General features: G+C 41.5%; 1 protein-coding gene across 3 annotated transcripts in view; it reads right to left on the minus strand.

Moving 5' to 3' along the window:
* Positions 1-20,355, minus strand: part of LOC126298610 (WD repeat-containing protein 6) — a 268,743-nt gene that overhangs the window by 78,933 nt on the left and 169,455 nt on the right. For all 3 annotated transcript variants that reach the window (XM_049990014.1, XM_049990015.1, XM_049990016.1), the window contains exon 11: positions 15,145-15,327. In XM_049990014.1, coding sequence (XP_049845971.1) covers positions 15,145-15,327 — 183 coding nt within the window. The remainder of the gene's footprint in view (positions 1-15,144; positions 15,328-20,355) is intronic.

The raw sequence follows: 20,355 nt of genomic DNA on the forward strand, positions 1-20,355 counted from the left end.
CAAATAACTAACAAGAATATAGTCACGTAATATCCTTGACAACCACTGATATTTTGACAGGCTGACATCCTGTCATTTTCAAGCCATAAATGAAATTAGAGATCACCATGCATGGCCATTTAAATGCTCAGTGGGAGGGGCTGTGTGAACAAGGAAATGAAAAGAGGTGGAAATTTTTGCTTGAATTGTGTGTGGAATCCTGCTCTCTCTTTCGTCAAACAACAGAGGGACCTAGTTTGTGCTTCTGCTCATCTGTTGTTGCTTAATACATTGATGGCCATTAAAACTGCAACAACATGAATGTGACAAGCAGTAGGCATCAAACTGAAATGAAGTGTACTACATGCCTAAATATGCAAGAGGTTAACATTTCAACATAGCCACACATATTAGGTCAGAATGATAGTATCTACATCCTATATATAAAGAAAGATTACACAGTATTTGAATGCATAACAAGGAGAAATGTCTACTAGAACACATCAGATGCAAACAGCACATGGATCATAGCCCATCAAGATTGCAATTTATAGTTTCATGATAGCCTGCTAGCATTGATTGAGATTTCTGATCACTGTGCAAATACATAATGGAGGGTTCAGATGGATCTTACTCAGCACCATGCTAGATTTCAAAGGCCCCTGTAACTAGCATCCAACAGGAGAGATATACTGTTTGCTCAACTGTGCACTTCTCTTGGCATGGTGATAAAGAGAGAGGAGTGCCAACAATGGTGCACCCAGTGACAACAGGAGTGGCACTGCATCGTCTTTTGAGAAGGATCCTGCTTCAGCATGCAATATCATGACAGACATATCTGTGTGTGAAAAATCCAAGGAGAATGGACGTTCCCACATCACATTTGTCATCATCACATGGTGCACCATGCAACAAGATGACCAGAGTCTGCATGTTGCCCATGCTGACCTGACCTGACCTGACCTGACCTGACCTTCACAAAGAGAATGTTCAATTGTTGCCATGACCAACACATTCTCCAAATATCTCAACAATTGAAAAAATCTGGTCATAGGTTGCCATGACTACTTGCCAGCCACTATGATTACTGAAGTTGAAACTGCATGGAATGAAATACACATACCCATAATCTAACAAGGAACACTTTGACTGCAAGGTCACAAGTTCAGTCTTCGGTAAGGCTTATTTGAAAGTGTTTTGTTAACAATTATGACAGAAAAAATATTGGCTGCTAATGATTCATCATGTGTGTGAAGAGGGCAACAGAAAATGAGTGTCCGAGAGGTGCCAAGATTAACCTTTTGTGGGATGTATGTATCACACATTGCAAAATGGACATAACCAACATTCAAGAGATGTTCAGAACAAACTATTAACTTGCACCATGAACACCAAATGAAAAATAGTGCACCACAGTGATCACAAATGTTCACACCATCGAGATCAATGGTGAACTCATTTGGAGTTACAAACTGTGCAGGACACTCAGCTAGGTGTCCACTCCTAAAGAAATTGTACAGAATCCTGTTGGTGTAATGGGGTGATGAGAACTGATTGAATGTGATGGCATGCAACTGAACACGAAACAGTCTGTTGTGGAGCTTATCATGAAACTAGCTATTCTTTAAGGCACTGATGCAGATAGTAGGATAATACGTTTTATAGACACAGAAAAAAAATACAGACACTGAAGTTATCCAGTGGTTCCAGGTGGATTGCAATGTCACACACTTTTTAGGAGTGACACATTGTTATAAAGGAGTATGATCGTTATACACAGACCAGTAATCATGCAAAAGTAAGTTATTTTGACCAGCTATTGGCCCAAAGCAGTGCTTGTACCATATTTGTAGTTCTCGTACACCCATTTTGGGGAAAAATTTAGCATACATTTGCAACGATAGGCAAATGGGAATTGGAAGTAGTGTAATTGTTGCAGAAGACAAGAAACTTAAATCTACCGTGATAGAAATTGAAGTGGCATGAGAGATTGTTTGGGCAAGACTCAGTATCTGGGGTGGGCATAAAATAATAACTGCATCCTGCTATTGCATACCAGACTCATTCCCTGATGTAACTGAAATCTTTAGGGGAAACCCTCAGTTCGCTTGCACACTAGTTCCCCAATCCTACTGTAATCATTGTGGTGACTTTAATCATCCTAAAATTAATTAGGAAAATTACTGTTTTGTTTGTGCTAGGTGTGATTAGACATCCTCTGAAACATTACCAAATGCTTTCTCTGAGAACTATCTAGAACAGAAATTTAGGACTCCCACTCTTGATAGAAATATATTGGATCTAATGGCAAGAGACAGACCTGACCTCTTAGAGGATGACCACATTGAAAGTGGTATTAGTGACTGCGGTGTAGTTGCCATAACAATGATTACCAATGTTCAAAGGACAACTAAAACAAGCAGAAATATATAGATAAAAAATCAGTAGTTTCATATCTCAATGAGGAACTTTAAACTTTCAGCACAGAGCAGTAGCATGGAGACGAACACTAACTCATTTTTAAAAGAATAGTAGACCATGCATTGAATTGACATGTACCCAGTAGAACAGTCCATAATAGGTGGGAACCTCCATGTTATTCATTCACCGTAAAGCAACTCCTAAATAAACCTAGATTACTGCATACCAGGTGTAAAACAAAGCGTAGGGCTATAGATAGAGAGATGCTGAATGAAACACATTTGCCTTTCAAGAGAGCAATGCGTGATTCCTTCAGTGACTACCATAGGAGAACATTGTAAAATGATCTTTCACAGAACCCAAAGAAATTCTGGTCATATGTAAAGGCTGTTAGTGGTATCAGAGTTAGTGTCGAGTCCCTAGTGAATAACCCCATTTTCAAATGGTCCTTTACAAAGGAAAACCTAGGAGAATTGCCCCATTTTAATACTCATACCACTAAAAAGATGAATGAAGTGCTGCACTTCTTAGCCCTGTACTTAGCCATATTTCCTATTTTTCCCTTTAGGAGTGGTCAGTTTCCTGAATGCTTAAAGTATTCAGTACTAAAGCCACTTTATAAAATGGGAGAAAGGGATAATGTAGACAATTTTAGATCTATTTCTGTGTCATCAGTGTTTGCGAAAGTTATTGAAAAGGCTGTGTATGTAAGGGTCATTTTATATGACATAATTTGCTATCAAATGTACAGTTCAGTTTTAGAAATCGTTTAACAACTGAAAATCATATAGTCTCTTTTCTCTGTGAGGTACTGGGTGGGTTAAACAAAATGTTTTGAACACTAGGCATATTTTTTTATATTTAACTAAGATGTTTGATTCTGTTGATCACAAAATATTGCTCCACAAGTTGGACCAATACAGAATACGAGGAGTAGCTCACAATTGGTTCACCTCTTACTTTAACAACAGACAGCAAAAGGTCATTATTCACAGTGTTGAGAATGGCTGTGATGTGGTGTCTGAGTGGGGTACAGTCAAGTGGGGGGTACCCCAGGGATCAGTGTTGGGGCCACTCCTGTTCCTTATTTATATAAATGATGCGCCCTCTAATATTAAGGGTAACTCTAAAATATTTCTGTTTGCTGATGACACTAGTTTGGTAGTAAAGGATGTTGTGTGCAATATTGGCTCATTTTCAAACAGTGCAGTTCATTACATGCATTCATGGCTTGTAGAAAATAAACTAACGCTAAATCACAATAAGACTCAGTTTTTACAGTTTCTGAAACATAATCCACCAAAACTAGACATTTGAATTTTACAGAATGATGACATGATTAGTGAAACTGAACAGTTCAGATTTCTAGGTGTTCAGATAGATAGTAAACTGTCAGGGAAAGCCCATGTTCAGCATCTTGTTCAAAGACTTAAAACTGCCATTTTTACTATTCGAATGGTATTTGAAGTAAATGATCATTTGACTTGAAAATTAGTCTACTTTGCTTATTTTCATTCACTTATGTTGTTTTGTATTATATGTTGGAGTTACTCTTCCCATTTTAAAATGATATTTTTGGCTCAGAAATGGGCAGTTTGGACAATAAGTGGTGTAAGTTTGGAAACCTCTTGTTGACCCCTGTTCACTAGTCTCAGTATTTTGACTATATATTTCACGGTCATTTCTTGTTAACAATATTAGCTTATTCTCAAGAATAAGCAACTTTCACTCAGTTAATACTCAGTAGAAATCCAACCTGCATTTGACGTGGACTTCCTTAACTCTTGTGCAGAAGGGTGTGCAGTATACTGCTGTATCCGTTTGCAATAAGTTACCACAAGAAATCAAAAATCTTAGCAGTAACTCAAGTTTCAAATTGAAACTGAAGAGCTGCCTTCTTTGTTCTGTCGAGGAGTTCTTTGAAAAATTAAGCTGATTCTTATGTTATATTGCTGACTGCATTTACTGAAACTCAAGACTTGACTTTTTTCGGTTGAATAAACATTTTATTTTTATCTTTTATTACTTTTATGTTGTAATTTCACGTACTGACACGATCCATGACCTTGGAGATTTACTCCTAAATTTGATCCTACAGAACTTCAGGTGTAAATAAATAAATATTAGTGTCAGTGGTGTTGAGAAATAGCTAAAATCATTAAAACTGAAAAAAGCTCCAGCGCCTAACAGAATCTCTATCAGATTCTATACTGAATTTGGAGCTGAGTTAACCTCTCTTCTAACTATAACCTATCATAGATTCCTCAAACAAAAAGTCTTAGATAGTTCTTGGAAAAAAGCACAGGTCATACCCATCTGCTAGAAGGGTAGTAGGAATGGTTCAAAAAACTACTGTCTAACATCCTTGACACTGACTTCTTGTAGAATCTTAGAACATATTCTGAGCTCAACCATACTGAGGCGTCTTGAACAGAGTGACCTCCTCAACACCAACCAAATTGATCATATGAAACCCAACTCGCACTTTTCTCACATGATGTACTGAAAGCTTTGGATCATGACAATCAGATACATGCAGTATTCCTTGGTTTCTGAACAGCATTTAACTCAGTACAAGACCTACACTTATTGTCAAAAGTAGACTCATATGGGGTATCAAGTGAAATTTGTGACTAGATTGAGGACCTTTTTTGTAGGTAGGTTGCAGTATGTCATCTTGAATGGAAAGTCATTGTCAGATGTAGAAGTAACTTCAGGTGTACCCCAGGGAACTGTATTGTGACCAATGCTGTTCATGTTGTATATCAGTGTCCACACAGCCAACATTAATAGTAACAGCAGACTTTTTGTAGATTATGCAGTTATCTACACTCCTGGAAATTGAAATAAGAACACCGTGAATTCATTGTCCCAGGAAGGGGAAACTTTATTAACACATTCCTGGGGTCAGATACATCACATGATCACACTGACAGAACCACAGGCACATAGACACAGGCAACAGAGCATGCACAATGTCGGCACTAGTACAGTGTATATCCACCTTTCGCAGCAATGCAGGCTGATATTCTCCCATGGAGTCGATCGTAGAGATGCTGGATGTAGTCCTGTGGAACGGCTTGCCATGCCATTTCCACCTGGCGCCTCAGTTGAACCAGCGTTCGTGCTGGACGTGCAGACCGCGTGAGACGACGCTTCATCCAGTCCCAAACATGCTCAATGGGGGACAGATCCGGAGATCTTGCTGGCCAGGGTAGTTGACTTACACCTTTTAGAGCACGTTGGGTGGCATGGGATACATGCGGACATGCATTGTCCTGTTGGAACAGCAAGTTCCCTTGCCGGTCTAGGAATGGTAGAACGATGGGTTCGATGACGGTTTGGATGTACCGTGCACTATTCAGTGTCCCCTCAACGATCACCAGAGGTGTACGGCCAGTGTCGGAGATCGCTCCCCACACCATGATGCCGGGTGTTGGCCCTGTGTGCCTCGGTCGTATGCAGTCCTGATTGTGGCGCTCACCTGCACGGTGCCAAACACGCATACGACCATCATTGGCACCAAGGCAGAAGCGACTCTCATCGCTGAAGACGACACGTCTCCATTCGTCCTTCCATTCACGCCTGTCACGACACCACTGGAGGCGGGCTGCACGATGTTGGGGCGTGAGCGGAAGATGGCCTAACGGTGTGCGGGACCGTAGCCCAGCTCCATGGAGACGGTTGCGAATGGTCCTCGCCGATACCCCAGGAGCAACAGTGTCCCTAATTTGCTGGGAAGTGGCGGTGCGGTACCCTACGGCACTGCGTAGGATCCTACGGTCTTGGCGTGCATCCGTGCGTCGCTGCGGTCCGGTCTCACGTCGACGGGCACGTGCACCTTCCGCCGACCACTGGCGACAACATCGATGTACTGTGGAGACTTCACGCCCCACGTGTTGAGCTATTCGGCGGTACGTCCACCCGGCCTCCCGCATGCCCACTATACGCCCTTGCTCAAAGTCCGTCAACTGCACATACGGTTCACGTCCACGCTGTCGCAGCATGCTACCAGTGTCGCAGACTGCGATGGAGCTCCGTATGCCACGGCAAACTGGCTGACACTGACGGCGGCGGTACACAAATGCTGCGCAGCTAGCGCCATTCGACGGCCAACACCACGGTTCCTGGTGTGTCCGCTGTGCCGTGCGTGTGATCATTGCTTGTACAGTCCTCTCGCAGTGTCCGGAGCAAGTATGGTGGGTCTGACACAACGGTGTCAATGTGTTCTTTTTTCCATTTCCAGGATTGTATAATGAAGTACTATCTGAGAGAAGCTGCATAAATATTCATTCAGATCTTTATAAGATTTCAAACTGGTGCAAAGATTGGCAACTTGCTTAGATGTTCTTAAATGTAAATTAGCACTTCACAAAATGAATGAAAGCATTGTATCCTATGACTACAATATCAATGAGTCACTGTTTGAATCAGCCAACTCATATAAATACCTGCATGTAACACTTTGTAGGGATATGAAATGGAACAGTCACATAGGCTCAGTTGTGGGTAAAGCAGGTGGTAGACTTAGATTTATTGGTAGAATACTGGGGAAGTGCAATCAGTCTACCAAGGAGATTGCTTAAAAATCACTCATGTGACCCATCCTAGAATTTTGCTCAAGCATGTGGGATCCACACCAAATAGTACTAACAGGGTATATTGAACATAAACAGAGAATATACAAGGATAATGGAATGTAGTAGAATTAAATTGGGTGATGCTGCGGAAATTAGATTAGGAAATGAGACGCTTAAAGTAGAAAAGGAGTTTGCTTTTTGGGGAGCAAAATAACTGATTCTGGTCAAAGTAGAGAGGATATAAAATGTAGACTGGCAGAGGCAAAGAAAGCGTTGCTGAAGAAGAGAAATTTGTTAACATCGAGTATAGATTTAAGTATCAGGAAGTCGTTTCTGAAAGTATTTGTATGGAGTGTAGCCATGTATGGAAGTGAAACATGGACAATAAATAGTTTAGACAAGAAGAGAATAGAAGCTTTTGAAATGTGGTGCTACAGAAGAATGCTGAAGATTAGATTGGTACATCACATAACTAATGAGGAGGTATTGAATAGAATTGGAGAGAAGAGAAATTTGTGGTGCAACTTGACTAGAAGAAGGGATTGGTTAGTAGGGCATATTCTGAGGCATCAAGGGATCACCAATTTAGTATTTGAGGGCAGTGTGGAGGGTAAAAATCATAAACTAAACAGATTCAGAAGGATGTAGGTTGCAGTAGGTACTGGGAGATGAAGAAGCTTGCTCAGGGTAGAGTAGCATGGAGAGCTGTATCAAACCAGTCTCTGGACTGAAAACCACAACAACAATGGAGAGTGACAGCAGAAATTGTCAACAGTTTGTTAAATCCATGAGTGAGTGAAGGAATTGAACTGAAAGACTCCTGAAGATAGATGTAAGCTATTCCGAGAAGGTCTATTAACAAAGTTCCAAGAACTGGCTTAAAATGATGACTCTAGGAATGTACTACAATCCCCTATGTATTGCTCACACAGGGATTGTGGGGTTAAAATTAGAATAATTACTTCATGCACAGAGGCATTAAAACAATCATTCTTCCCATTCTCCATAGATCAATGGAATGGGAAGAAACCCTTATAACTGGCACAATGGGACGTACCCTCTGCTGTGCACCTCATGGTGGTTTACAGAGTATAGCTGTGATATAAATATTCTTTTCTGCCCTTGCAAGGACATGCACATGAGAAAGAATAGTACAGGGCAGAGCAATTCCAATTTCTCACAGTACAATAAATAACTCTCCAGCCAATTTACCATACAGGTCAACAGTTGGCATAATTTTAAATGAATGCATTAAGGCATTGATGTTATTTGATCATGATACAGCTCTCTTGGTACCATTAATTTACAGAGTTTCTTTTACTGCATTTCCTCTTCAGATCCCGACTGGTCACAGTTGAAAACAAATGCCTTACTGAATGAGGAGATAACTTTCTTTATTTCCATTTACAGATTTTTGGGCTAATTCTGCAGTTTGCTGTGCAGCATCAATTTAACACTTTGTTTGAAATTTCATTATCTTATGGCTTACAGTTCTGTAGCGCTGTTTGAAGTTATGCAAACATCCACTGCCTTCCCTGAAATCACTGAAATCCATGTTGTGCAGTTTGATGTGCATAACATTGCAGGTCCCTATGATGTTCATCCTGTAAACTGCATCAAGCATCCTTGAAACATGCAAACAACAGCTTTGGTAACAAGTGTGCACTGCCCTCCCTTCTAGTTTTTCTTATGCACTACATTGTCATACTGCTGTGGACTTATCTATCCATTTTTTTTTTTACTATGCTGCAGATGATCGTCAAAGTATGTAATTATGTTTAGTAGCCACTCCTTGGACAATGACTGAACTTTACTATGTTTCACTGGAGGCGAGATTTGTGGCTTCCTGTACAACAAGGATGTTGAACTACAAGGCTCACAACACCTGTTTCAGTAACATCTTCAGTTGTTAAGCACATATCATCATCATTGTACTCCTCATGTACACTGTCTGTATATTTCAGTGTACATGGCACCACACATTCCATTTACTCATCCTGCAGAAACACTAATATTTCATCTGACACTTCTTTCTCATTCTGTGAAATTCCTTGGGTTCCTTTCTGATGAACTGTCAACTTTGCCACTGTTATGCTTTATATCAACACCACTAACACTGTAGCACTGTTGTGAGTTATTCATCAACTAAGCAGCTCAGCTATGCTCCATAGCCACATGCTGTGCTCAGCATTGGATACCTCCAGACCCACTCCTTGTTTCCATTAGCACCCAATATTGAGGCTGCAGTGTAGACAATATGTGGGTCATTGAATATCATAAACATCATTTGCCTTTTGCGATCCATTTCACACTCATGGGTTCCTTTTTAATTTCAGTTTAACTCAGAGCTCAGCCAGGTTAGAGCCATTGTTGCTGCCAATGGTGGTAGCTCCATGTACTAAATTTTGTAGCCGTATACTGTAAGATCACCTACAGATTCAATCATGTATTCTTCCTGCTATGCAGCATATGCACAAAAAGTGAAATTTTGTTATTTGTTATTCTTCCTGATACTGCAGTTTTTATGATCAGCGATGTATTTCACTATTAGTAAAAATCTGATGCAGGACTTCAATGGCTGTCTGGATGCATGAGTTGTTTTGGTGTGTGTGTGTGTGGGTGTGTGTGTGTGTGTGTGTGTGTGTGTGTGTGTGGTGCATGTGCACTCTCTGGATACAGCATTCCCCCCCCCCCCCAACCCCCCCTTGTTGTTGTAGCCTGGGTTTAAATTGCCATGTAGTGACCTCTTGTTTCATTTGTGCCTTGAAAACGAGGGTGAGTTGTGTTAGAGTGAGAATTCATAGCAAACGATGTGGATGAATGTCCACTGAGCTATAAATGTAACTAGGTCCTGGAGAACTGTGGAACAAAAGACTAAGTTAAAGAAACACTTACCAGCTATTTAATTCTACATTGTACAGGATGTGAAGTGATTACTGAAGAAATTGGAGATTAGATGTTTACCATCTCACTGATGAAGAGGTAACTGGTAAAGAAGGTTAAGGCTTCATATTAGATAGATGAATATATCACTAGACATAGGGCTTAAGCTTGGATTGAGGAAGGATGTCTTTTTTCTAAAGGAATCAGTCCAACATTTGCCTTATGCAACTGAGGGAAATTGCAAGGAACATAAAATTGGACAGTTTGGTGGGGATTTCAGCCACCATCTTTCTCAATGAAAGTCCAGTGTTGTAACTGCTGAACCATTTTTCCAAGTATAAAAGCTCATTAGATAGAGAGCACAAGCTTGGGTAGGAAAAGGACAGAGAAGGAAATCGGTCATGTCATTTTCAAAGGAATTATCTCTGCCTCTGCGTTAAGCAATTTAGGAGACAGCAGTAAACCTAAATTTGGATGGACTGACATCAATCAGAATCCAGGAAGAGCAATTAATGTGACACGCAATTACAGATGAAAGAGTTGATAGCACAGTTGTCAGAGATTGTATCTCTGGTTGTCCATGAGAATTAGTGGATTCAACAAAATGACGCACCATTCTATCTGTGGGCATCTGAAGAATAGATATGCTCATTGCCATCCCATGTCTACATCTAAATCTACATAGATACTTTGCAATCCACCATAAGGTGCATGACAGAGAGTACCCTGTACCACTACTTGTCATTTCCTTTCTTGTTCCACTTGCAAATAGAGCGAGGGAAATATGACTGCCTGCATGCCGCCATATGAAGCCTAATTTCTTGTATCTTGTCTCCATGGTCCTTAAACACAATGTATGTATGTTGGTGGCAGTAGAATTATCCAGCAGTCAGCTTCAAATTCTAGTTCTCTAAACTTGCTCAATAGTGTTTCCTCCAGGGATTCCCATTCGAGTTCCCAAAGCATCTCCATAACACTTTCATTTTGTTCAAACCTACCAGTAACAAATCTAACAGGCCTCCTCTGAACTGCATTGATGTCTTCCATCAGTCTGATCTGGTATGGATCCCAAATACTTGAGTGGTGCTCAAGAATAAGTCACACCAGCATTCTATACACAGTCTCCTTTACAGGTGAACAACTCATTTCTAAAATTCTCCCAATAAATGATTTGTCTTCCCTACCACAGTTTTCACATGCTCATTCCACCTCATATTGCTGTGCAATATTATGCCCAGATATTTAAACAACTTGATTGTGTGAAACTGGACACTAATAATACTGCATGCAAACATTACAGGTTTGATCTTCCTACTCATCCACATCAACTTACATTCTTCCACATTTAGGGCTAGCTGCCATTCATCACACTGGAAATTCTGTCTAAGTTGTCATGTATCTTCCCTACAGTCATTCAACTTTGACACCTTACCGTACACCATGTCATCATCAGCAACCAACCACAGATTGCTGCCCACACTGTCAGCCAAATCATTTACGTATAAAGAGAACAGCAGCGATCCTATCACACTCCTGGGGCACTCCCCACAATACCCTTGTCTCTGATGAACACTCGCTGTCAAGGACAACATACCACATTCTATTATTTAAGCATTCTTCAAGCCACTCACATATCTGTGAACTTATTTGATATTCTCGTACCTTTGTTAACAGCCTGCAATGGGGCACCATGTCAAATGCTTTCTAGAAATTTAGAAATATGGAATCTGCCTGTTGCCCTTCATCCATAGTTCTCAGTACATCAAGTGAGAAAAGTGCAAGCTAAGTTCCACATGAGTGATGCTTCCTAAAATCATGTTGATTTCTGCACATAAGCTTCTCAGTCTCAAGAAAGTTTTATTATATTCGAACATGTTCAAGGATTCTACAGCAAACAGAAGTTAGGGATACTGGTCTGTAACTCAGCAGGTATGTTCTTTTGCCTTTATTATGTACTGGAGTCGCCTGCACTTTTTCTAGTCACTTGGGACTTTGTGCTGGGTGCGAGATCTGCAATAAATACAAGCTAGATAAGGGGCCAATGCCACACAGTACTCTTTTTAAAATTGAACATAGATTCCATTTCGACCTGGTGATTTATTTGTTTTCAAATCTATAAGTAGCTTCTCTATGCCATGTGTGCTTATTTCTGTATCATCCATACGGAAGTCCGTCCAGTGGTCAAGTAACTGTATGTTTGTACAATTCTCCTGAGTGAACGATTTTTTGAATGTGAGATTTAAAACTTCAGCTTTCATTTTGCTATCTTAAACTGGCACAGCAGACTGGTCAACAATTTTACATAAGATCAGAATTTTCTCGGGTTCTCTGCAAGATCTTTTGCTGAGGTATGACGATGGTAGCTGTATGCTTAGCACATAGATCTTTTCACATAAGAACAAATCTCTAATGACCTTTGCGTGTCATCATTTGTGCATTCCCTTTTGAACGGAGAGTGCAACAGCCTCCACTTCCTCAGCATCCTCCAAATTTTGTTATTAAAGCATGGTGGGTCTTTTCCATCCTTTATTCTTACTAGGCACTAACTCTCCACACTATGATTTATAATCTGCTTAAACTTTGCCTATAATTCTTCTACATCCATTTTACGGGAACTAAGTGATGTCAGTCCACTGTCTAAGAGAGATGCTAACAACTGCTTATCTGCTCTATCTAGCAGAAACACTCACCCAGTCTTCTTGATTGATTTATTAACTTTTGTAATCACAATTGCTATAATAATGTTATGAATGCTAATTCCCATTTCTGTATTGACATTGTCTATAAGGTTCCCCCTACTTGTAGCTACGATGTCTAAGATATTTCCATTGTGTTTGGACTGCCATACTAGCTGCTCAAGACAGTTTCCAGTAAATGTGTTCAAAAGTATTTTGTATGACTGTCTGTCTGTCTGTCTGTCTGTACCCCGCACAATGAATCAATAGACGTCCCAGCCTATACTCGGCAGGTTAAAGTTGAAGGCAACTAGTATTGCATGATCTGAGTATTTATGTGTTATTTACTATAACATTTCTTTGAATGACTAGAATTGTCACAGTGGAATTGAATGGCCAGTAAACACATCCTACAATTAACTTGGTTTCACCTACACTGTTATATGTGACCAGATAACTTCACTGTCACATTCAATTTCAACCTCAATACATATAGTATTTTTGTCAACTGCAATTAACACTCCCCACCCATGGCCTCTAATCTATCTTTCAGATATATGTTCCATGACTCGCTAAATATCTCAGAACATTCCACTTTGAGTTTCAGCCAGCTGTCAGACCCAAGAATAATTTGAACGCAAGAACTTTCCTAGAAGGAAGTAAATTTGGGAACTTTATTATGAACGCTTCAACAGTTTACTGATAAAATTAAGGCAGTCAAATGGTCTTTATTCTGAATCCCAACTGACTTCTTTTGCTGCATATTAACTGGTGAATGTTCATTAGAGCACCTCAAACTACTGCCTAGCCTAAAACAACCCTCACATGCACTCCACAAGTGCTTTGATATCCAAGTAGCTGCTTCCTCTGTGAATTGCACCCCTGACCTATCAAAGGGATACCTACAAATCCCCACATGATAATGCAGGTCCAGAAACTGCAGCCAAGACCATCACAGAGTCAACAAAGCCTATGGTTGAGACCCTCCACTCACCTCCAAACCAAAGGACCCCCGTCATCTCTGGGAATGATACTGCCAATTGCGAGCTCTGCTTGCACTCCATGGGCAAGGCCAGCAGTCATCACCACCTCCACCAGAAGCATGTACGAACTGAGGATCACCTCAGAACCCATGCGATAGGTGTCATTGGTGTCAACGTAAGCCACAGTTTGCAGACGACTGCAGCTTGCACCGGCAAGGCCACCTCCACATCTCAGGTGTGGCCTTCCGGCAGACATAGTGAGTGTGCATTGGCTTTCTTTCCAGCCCTGAATGCTATCTGCCTAAGGGGTTCTGTAATGTGCCTAACATTGGAGCACCCAATGACCAGTAAACCACTCCCCCCATGTGCCTGCTCAGATCCTGCTGAAGGAGCAGCCACCTGTCCACTAACAGCATGAATGGGCAAGGCCAAGTGGCCAATTTCCACAAAAATACTATCCAACTCTATGGTCAATATTTCAGCAACAGTTTCACATTTCAAAATGATATTGCAAGATAACACTGCACCCACCTTGTGAACACCCCTCTGAGAAACAGTAATCGACTGAATGGAATGGCCTATGGTGGTTGCTGCCCTGAACCCAACTGAGCATTCTTAGGAACAGTTAAAACTTGCAGTGTGCCACTGCATGAACCCTCCTATCTCACTAAATGACCTCAGGAAGGCCACTGCAAGATGTGGTATAGGCTCAAGCAACTACTTCTTGACTGCCCTGCAGATGGTGTGTCAAAAAGTGTCTGAGCATATTATAAAATACAGGGTGGGTTGGGTTGGGTTGGGTTGTTTTGGGGGAGGAGACCAAACAGCAAGGTCATTGGTCTCATCGGATTAGGGAAGGATGGGGAAGGAAGTCAGCCATGCCCTTTCAAAGGAACCATTCCAGCTTTTGCCTGGAACAATTTAGGGAAATTTCGGAAAACATAAATAGGGATGGCTGGATGCGGGATTGAACCGTCATCCTCCTGAATGCAAGTCCTGTGTGCTAGCTACTGCACTACCTTGCTTGGTAAATACAGGGTGGAAACAGTACTGAATGGACAGCATTCCTTTTCATTATTGTTTTGTTTTTATTTCAAAATAAAGTTTCTTTTTAGCTTCATAAGATTCATTCTTTCATTACTTCCTCCTGTTTGATTTAAGTCCACACACATTAGAAGACATACAGATGAAGTAAAGCTTTTTGTGAGCAGTCTGAGAAAAAATGGCAACACTTTCATCAGATTAAGCAAATGTTTGTGCTGTACACTTACAGTACCATTAAGAGTTAAGTGCGCCCATACCCGGAGGCAAGGGGTGTGAGTGGGAGGGGATGGGAGTGCCCCCCACCCCTCCCCCAGCGTAGGGGAAATTATGTAGGTCTTTAATAGCTTCAAAACTGGGACTTTTTTATGGTTACTTACAAATTGCCATTCGTCCTTCACAATATTAAAAATATTCCATACACCTAGGGTTAGTCCCCCCACCCCACTTTCCCACTAAAAACTGTTGTATGAATAAGCTTGATAACATGTCACAATAATTTAAATCAAAAGTTATGTTGCAAGCTACAATGCAGTCAAAGCAACCAAAATTTTTATTTCACCTTTATTTTTAACTGCTTACCTGCAAGTGTGGTCGTGTTAAATCAACTAAGCTACATATGCATCTGTGTACAACATTGTCTTTCAGATATAGAAAAGTGAAAATATCTTCATTAATTGCACAGTCCCATGCTCTATGACCACCTCCACATTGAACTTCTAGGAGTATTCGTTTTTCTTCGTGGCTCCAAACAATAAACTTCACCTACAAATAAAAAATTGAAAGATTTTTATGCAACAGTGCACAAAATAATAAACAAGGCATACTATAGTATCAGGAAGCAGATTTTTTTATGACTGCCACTACACTTCAGTAACCTATTTTCCATGACAGCCTCAAATGTACACATCCCTTCAAAATGATCTGTCATGCTGTCTAAATGATATCATCTAACGAGTCACGACATTAATCATCGGGCTCATAAAATTTGCCAACTTCAGCTTTCACAGTCACTATGGAAGAGGTTGGAAGTGGGAGCAGCAATGGTGAAGGGGCAGGGCAGAAATGTTTTCAGAATGCAGATTAATATTCAGTGGGTCCATACTGATGGTACAGTGTGATACTTTCTCATTCAGCATGTGTAGCTTAGGTTGGAAGGCTGACGTGACAGAGTGCCAAAAAGGAGTGTATAGTATACCGTCCTACATAGAAATTTTAGTAGACATTTTAGCCTAAAATGAATCCAGGGCAGAACTGTGGCCTTCTGATGGTTATGACAGAATGCAACTGTCAACTTCTGTCCCCTCTCTTGAAAAAAAAATCTCTCTACTATGAGTAGAATATGACTGCGAGAAATCCACATCTATCACTTTCAAAATGAAGACTCGAAAGTGCATTGCAGATTTGAACTACATTTGCACATTTGAGTGTAACCTGCTCCTTCCTGTCCTTGACTGGAAAGTGTTATACTGGGTGTAGGTTCACCAGCAGTGAATCATGGGAATGTAAAAAAAAAATGTCCAAAAGGCTTAACTCCATCTACCATTATGAGATTCTTGCATCTACTGAGCTAAATTAGTGATTCCTTGGCACAAGAATTACACACACACACACACACACACACACACACACACACACACACACACCAAAAAAAAAAACAGGAACAGCATTCACACAATCTAACTGAACAGTACTGAATTGTTGTAGCAGCAATGACTATACTTTAATGAGAACTACATCTGAAATCTTGAAAAGTCAACAGCATAGGAAGTCACAACTGTTATCAAGTCTCAACAGTCAGATGACAGTGAATATTTTTTCCCTTGTCAACTTTTCGACACCTAGCAAAAAATGAAAACAGCAGTCAGTACCTCATTTCTCCATGATTGAGATTTGATACTTTGTGACACAGGCTCCATGAGACACCGACAACATAATTCATTACCAATCAACCACCATGCACAAATACTTCAGAATGATCAAAGTTTGGTCCAAGACATGTGCATCTCACTCAAAAACGTCCCAAATGTGTTAGGTAGAATTGAGATTAGCAGAAGTGTTTCTCAAAAAATCTTGGCACTATGTGGGGATGATACAGTTTTGCATTGAGGGTGCACATTGCCTGCAGTGTACTGTAATTAAATAAACAGATGTAAATACATGGGAGTATCTTCACATATTGTTTGTCAGAGAGAGAGAGAGAGAGAGAGAGAGAGAGAGAGAGAGAAAAGTAAACCTATCAAATTACCAATTTCATTCCCTCACATAAGAGTTGCTCCACCACATGCCTGAACAATGACTTTTTGTGAAGCATGATATATAACCTAATATGGTTTTCAGTTTATTTGTTCCCTGTCATTGGTGAGTTCAGGTGACTTTGTTCCACAATTTTAGAGTCTAATGATGATGTTACAGTGCCCACATTAACCTCTGCAGCCTTGTGATGTTTGGTGAGCAGCAGTAAATGCGTAGGGTGGTAATGTTTGTACCGCACATTGAGGTAGTAGTTTTGAATGGTTGTCTGCTCAACAGTTTTTGTTGACAGTCCTAGAATTCAGAGTGATTTGCTACACATCTGCTTCTATAATTTACAGCTGTGTGTTTTTAAACATCGCAGCTGATTAAGAAGCTGTTTTCTCTAAATCAAGGTACTCACAGTAAATACTTGACACAGTGGCACCTGCAAAACCTTGCAGTTTAAATGAACAAGTCAGTTGAATTACATTTATCACATTGATATATGATGTATTAAAACTGACACATTTCTGAGGTAAAAGCTTCCATGTTCAGACACAAACCAAACTAAGAAACAGATCATGAACAAATAAAAGCACAAATCAATTCATGCGGTAGCCTTTGTGTCGGGCACTATTTCCATTATGATCATACAATATGTTGAACTGTGCAGCATCCTTAGCACTTGTCACAGCTTCCAGCAACTTGTATTCCAGCTTGTCTGACATACCAAGACTGACGCATACATCACATGTGAACGTCTGTCTTTCAGCTGAGCCACTTTATGTAATCCCAATGATCCCAAATTGCATAGTTGACATCCCCCTCCCCCCCACCCCTCCTGCCCAATTTCGAACACACTTGATTTATTGTATTAATTTGTTTCACATTCCAGGTATGCTGTAACTTATACCCCAGCAAGTTACCCATTATGAAAAAAAATATTATCTTACATGGTTTGAGAATATTTGCTTCCTTTTCCAAAACGAGATTACAATTAAAGCATATACAAGGTTATTCATAATTAGCTCTAGGTTCCTGAAGATGACTACGCAAAAACTACAAGATATACAGCAAATAGATATACAACCCTGGAAATGGAAAAAAGAACACATTGACACCGTTGTGTCAGACCCACCATACTTGCTCCGGACACTGCGAGAGGGCTGTACAAGCAATGATCACACGCACGGCACAGCGGACACACCAGGAACCGCAGTGTTGGCCGTCGAATGGCGCTAGCTGCGCAGCATTTGTGTACCGCCGCCGTCAGTGTCAGCCAGTTTGCCGTGGCATACGAAGCTCCATCGCAGTCTTTAACACTGGTAGCATGCCGCGACAGCGTGGACGTGAACCGTATATGCAGTTGACGGACTTTGAGCGAGGGCGTATAGTGGGCATGCGGGAGGCCGGGTGGACGTACCGCCGAATAGCTCAACACGTGGGGCATGAGGTCTCCACAGTACATCGATGTTGTCGCCAGTGGTCGGCGGAAGGTGCACGTGCCCGTTGACCTGGGACGGACCGCAGCGACGCACGGATCCACGCCAAGACCGTAGGATCCTACGCAGTGCCTTAGGGGACCGCACCGCCACTTCCCAGCAAATTAGGGACACTGTTGCTCCTGGGGTATCGGCGACGACCATTAGCCACCGTCTCCATGAATCTGGGCTACGGTCCCGCACACCGTTAGGCCATCTTCCGCTCACGCCCCAACATCATGTAGCCCGCCTCCAGTGGTGTCGCGACAGGCGTGAATGGAGGGACGAATGGAGACGTGTCGTCTTCAGCGATGACAGTCGCTTCTGCCTTGGTGCCAATGATGGTCGTATGTGTGTTTGGCGCCGTGCAGGTGAGCGCCACAATCAGGACTGCATACGACCGAGGCACACAGGGCCAACACCCGGCATCATGGTGTGGGGAGCGATCTCCGACACTGGCCGTACACCTCTGGTGATCGTTGAGGGGACACTGAATAGTGCACGGTACATCCAAACCGTCATCGAACCCATCGTTCTACCATTCCTAGACCGGCAATGGAACTTGCTGTTCCAACAGGACAATGCATGTCCGCATGTATCCCATGCCACCCAACGTGCTCTAAAAGGTGTAAGTCAACTACCCTGGCCAGCAAGATCTCCGGATCTGTCTCCCATTGAGCATGTTTGGGACTGGATGAAGCGTCGTCTCACGCGGTCTGCACGTCCAGCACGAACGCTGGTCCAACTGAGGCGCCAGGTGGAAATGGCATGGCAAGCCGTTCCACAGGACTACATCCAGCATCTCTACAATCATCTCCATGGGAGAATAGCAGCCTGCATTGCTGCGAAAGGTGGATATACACTGTACTAGTGCCGACATTGTGCATGCTCTGTTGCCTGTGTCTATGTGCCTGTTGTTCTGTCAGTGTGATCATGTGATGTATCTGACCCCAGGAATGTGTCAATAAAGTTTCCCCTTCCTGGGACAATGAATTCACGGTGTTCTTATTTCAATTTCCAGGAGTGTATATCAAAGGACAGAGCATCTCTCCAAGTTTTTAACTCAGATGACAGGTGCTCAATATGGGCACCATTTGTGACATGGCAAACATGAATATGACAGTCAGATTCTTTTCATACACTTATCAACACGTCGTGGCCAATATCATTTATGTCAGGTGATTTAAGAAGCCACTGAAGAAAAGTAATGATGGGAAGCACATCCAAATCCATCACTTAGGCAGTACAACAGTGAGGTAATCACGAATGCTTGAAAATATGGCGAAGAACCATCTTGTTGCAAAATGAAGTCTCCACTGCTCTGTCTTGCTGTAATTGGGGCATAAGTCATTGCTGTTACATGTCCAGGTACACAAAACCACTCATGCTTTTCTCCGCAAAGAAAAATGGTGCATAAATTTTTGAAGAGGACATGGCACAAAAGATGTTACCATTAGGTGAATTACAAATATGTTCCACAATCTCCCGTTGAGTCATTGCAAAAGTCAGCACATTAAACAATTGCAGCCCATATGGTTTTACACACAGACGTTTGCGCAGAATGTATCTGAGCGTTGACTGTAGATATGCAGTTGCCTGCTCGAACATGTCACTATTTCCTCGAGCTCCTGACAAATCATTTCCACACACATTCTACCTTCTATGCTGATAGTCCCAGCTGATTTGTTCTGTTTCTGCCACATAAGCAGAATACTCAAGAATAAGTCACACCAGGATTCTATACGCAGTCTCCTTTACAGGTGAACCACTCATTTCTAAAATTCTCCCAATAAATGATTTGTCTTCCCTACCACAGTTTTCACATGCTCATTCCACCTCATATTGCTGTGCAATATTATGCCCAGATATTTAAATGACTTGATTGTGTGAAGCTGAACACTGTAATACTGTATGCAGACATTACAGGTTTGATCTTCCTACTCATCTACATCAACTTACATTCTTCCACATTTAGGGCTAGCTGCCATTCATCACACTGGAAATTCTGTCTAAGTTGTCATGTATCTTCCTACAGTCACTCAACTTCGACACCTTACTGTACACCACGGCATCATCA

The sequence above is a fragment of the Schistocerca gregaria genome, chromosome X, assembly GCF_023897955.1.
Source record: "Schistocerca gregaria isolate iqSchGreg1 chromosome X, iqSchGreg1.2, whole genome shotgun sequence".
Classification (NCBI taxonomy): Eukaryota; Metazoa; Arthropoda; class Insecta; order Orthoptera; family Acrididae; genus Schistocerca; species Schistocerca gregaria.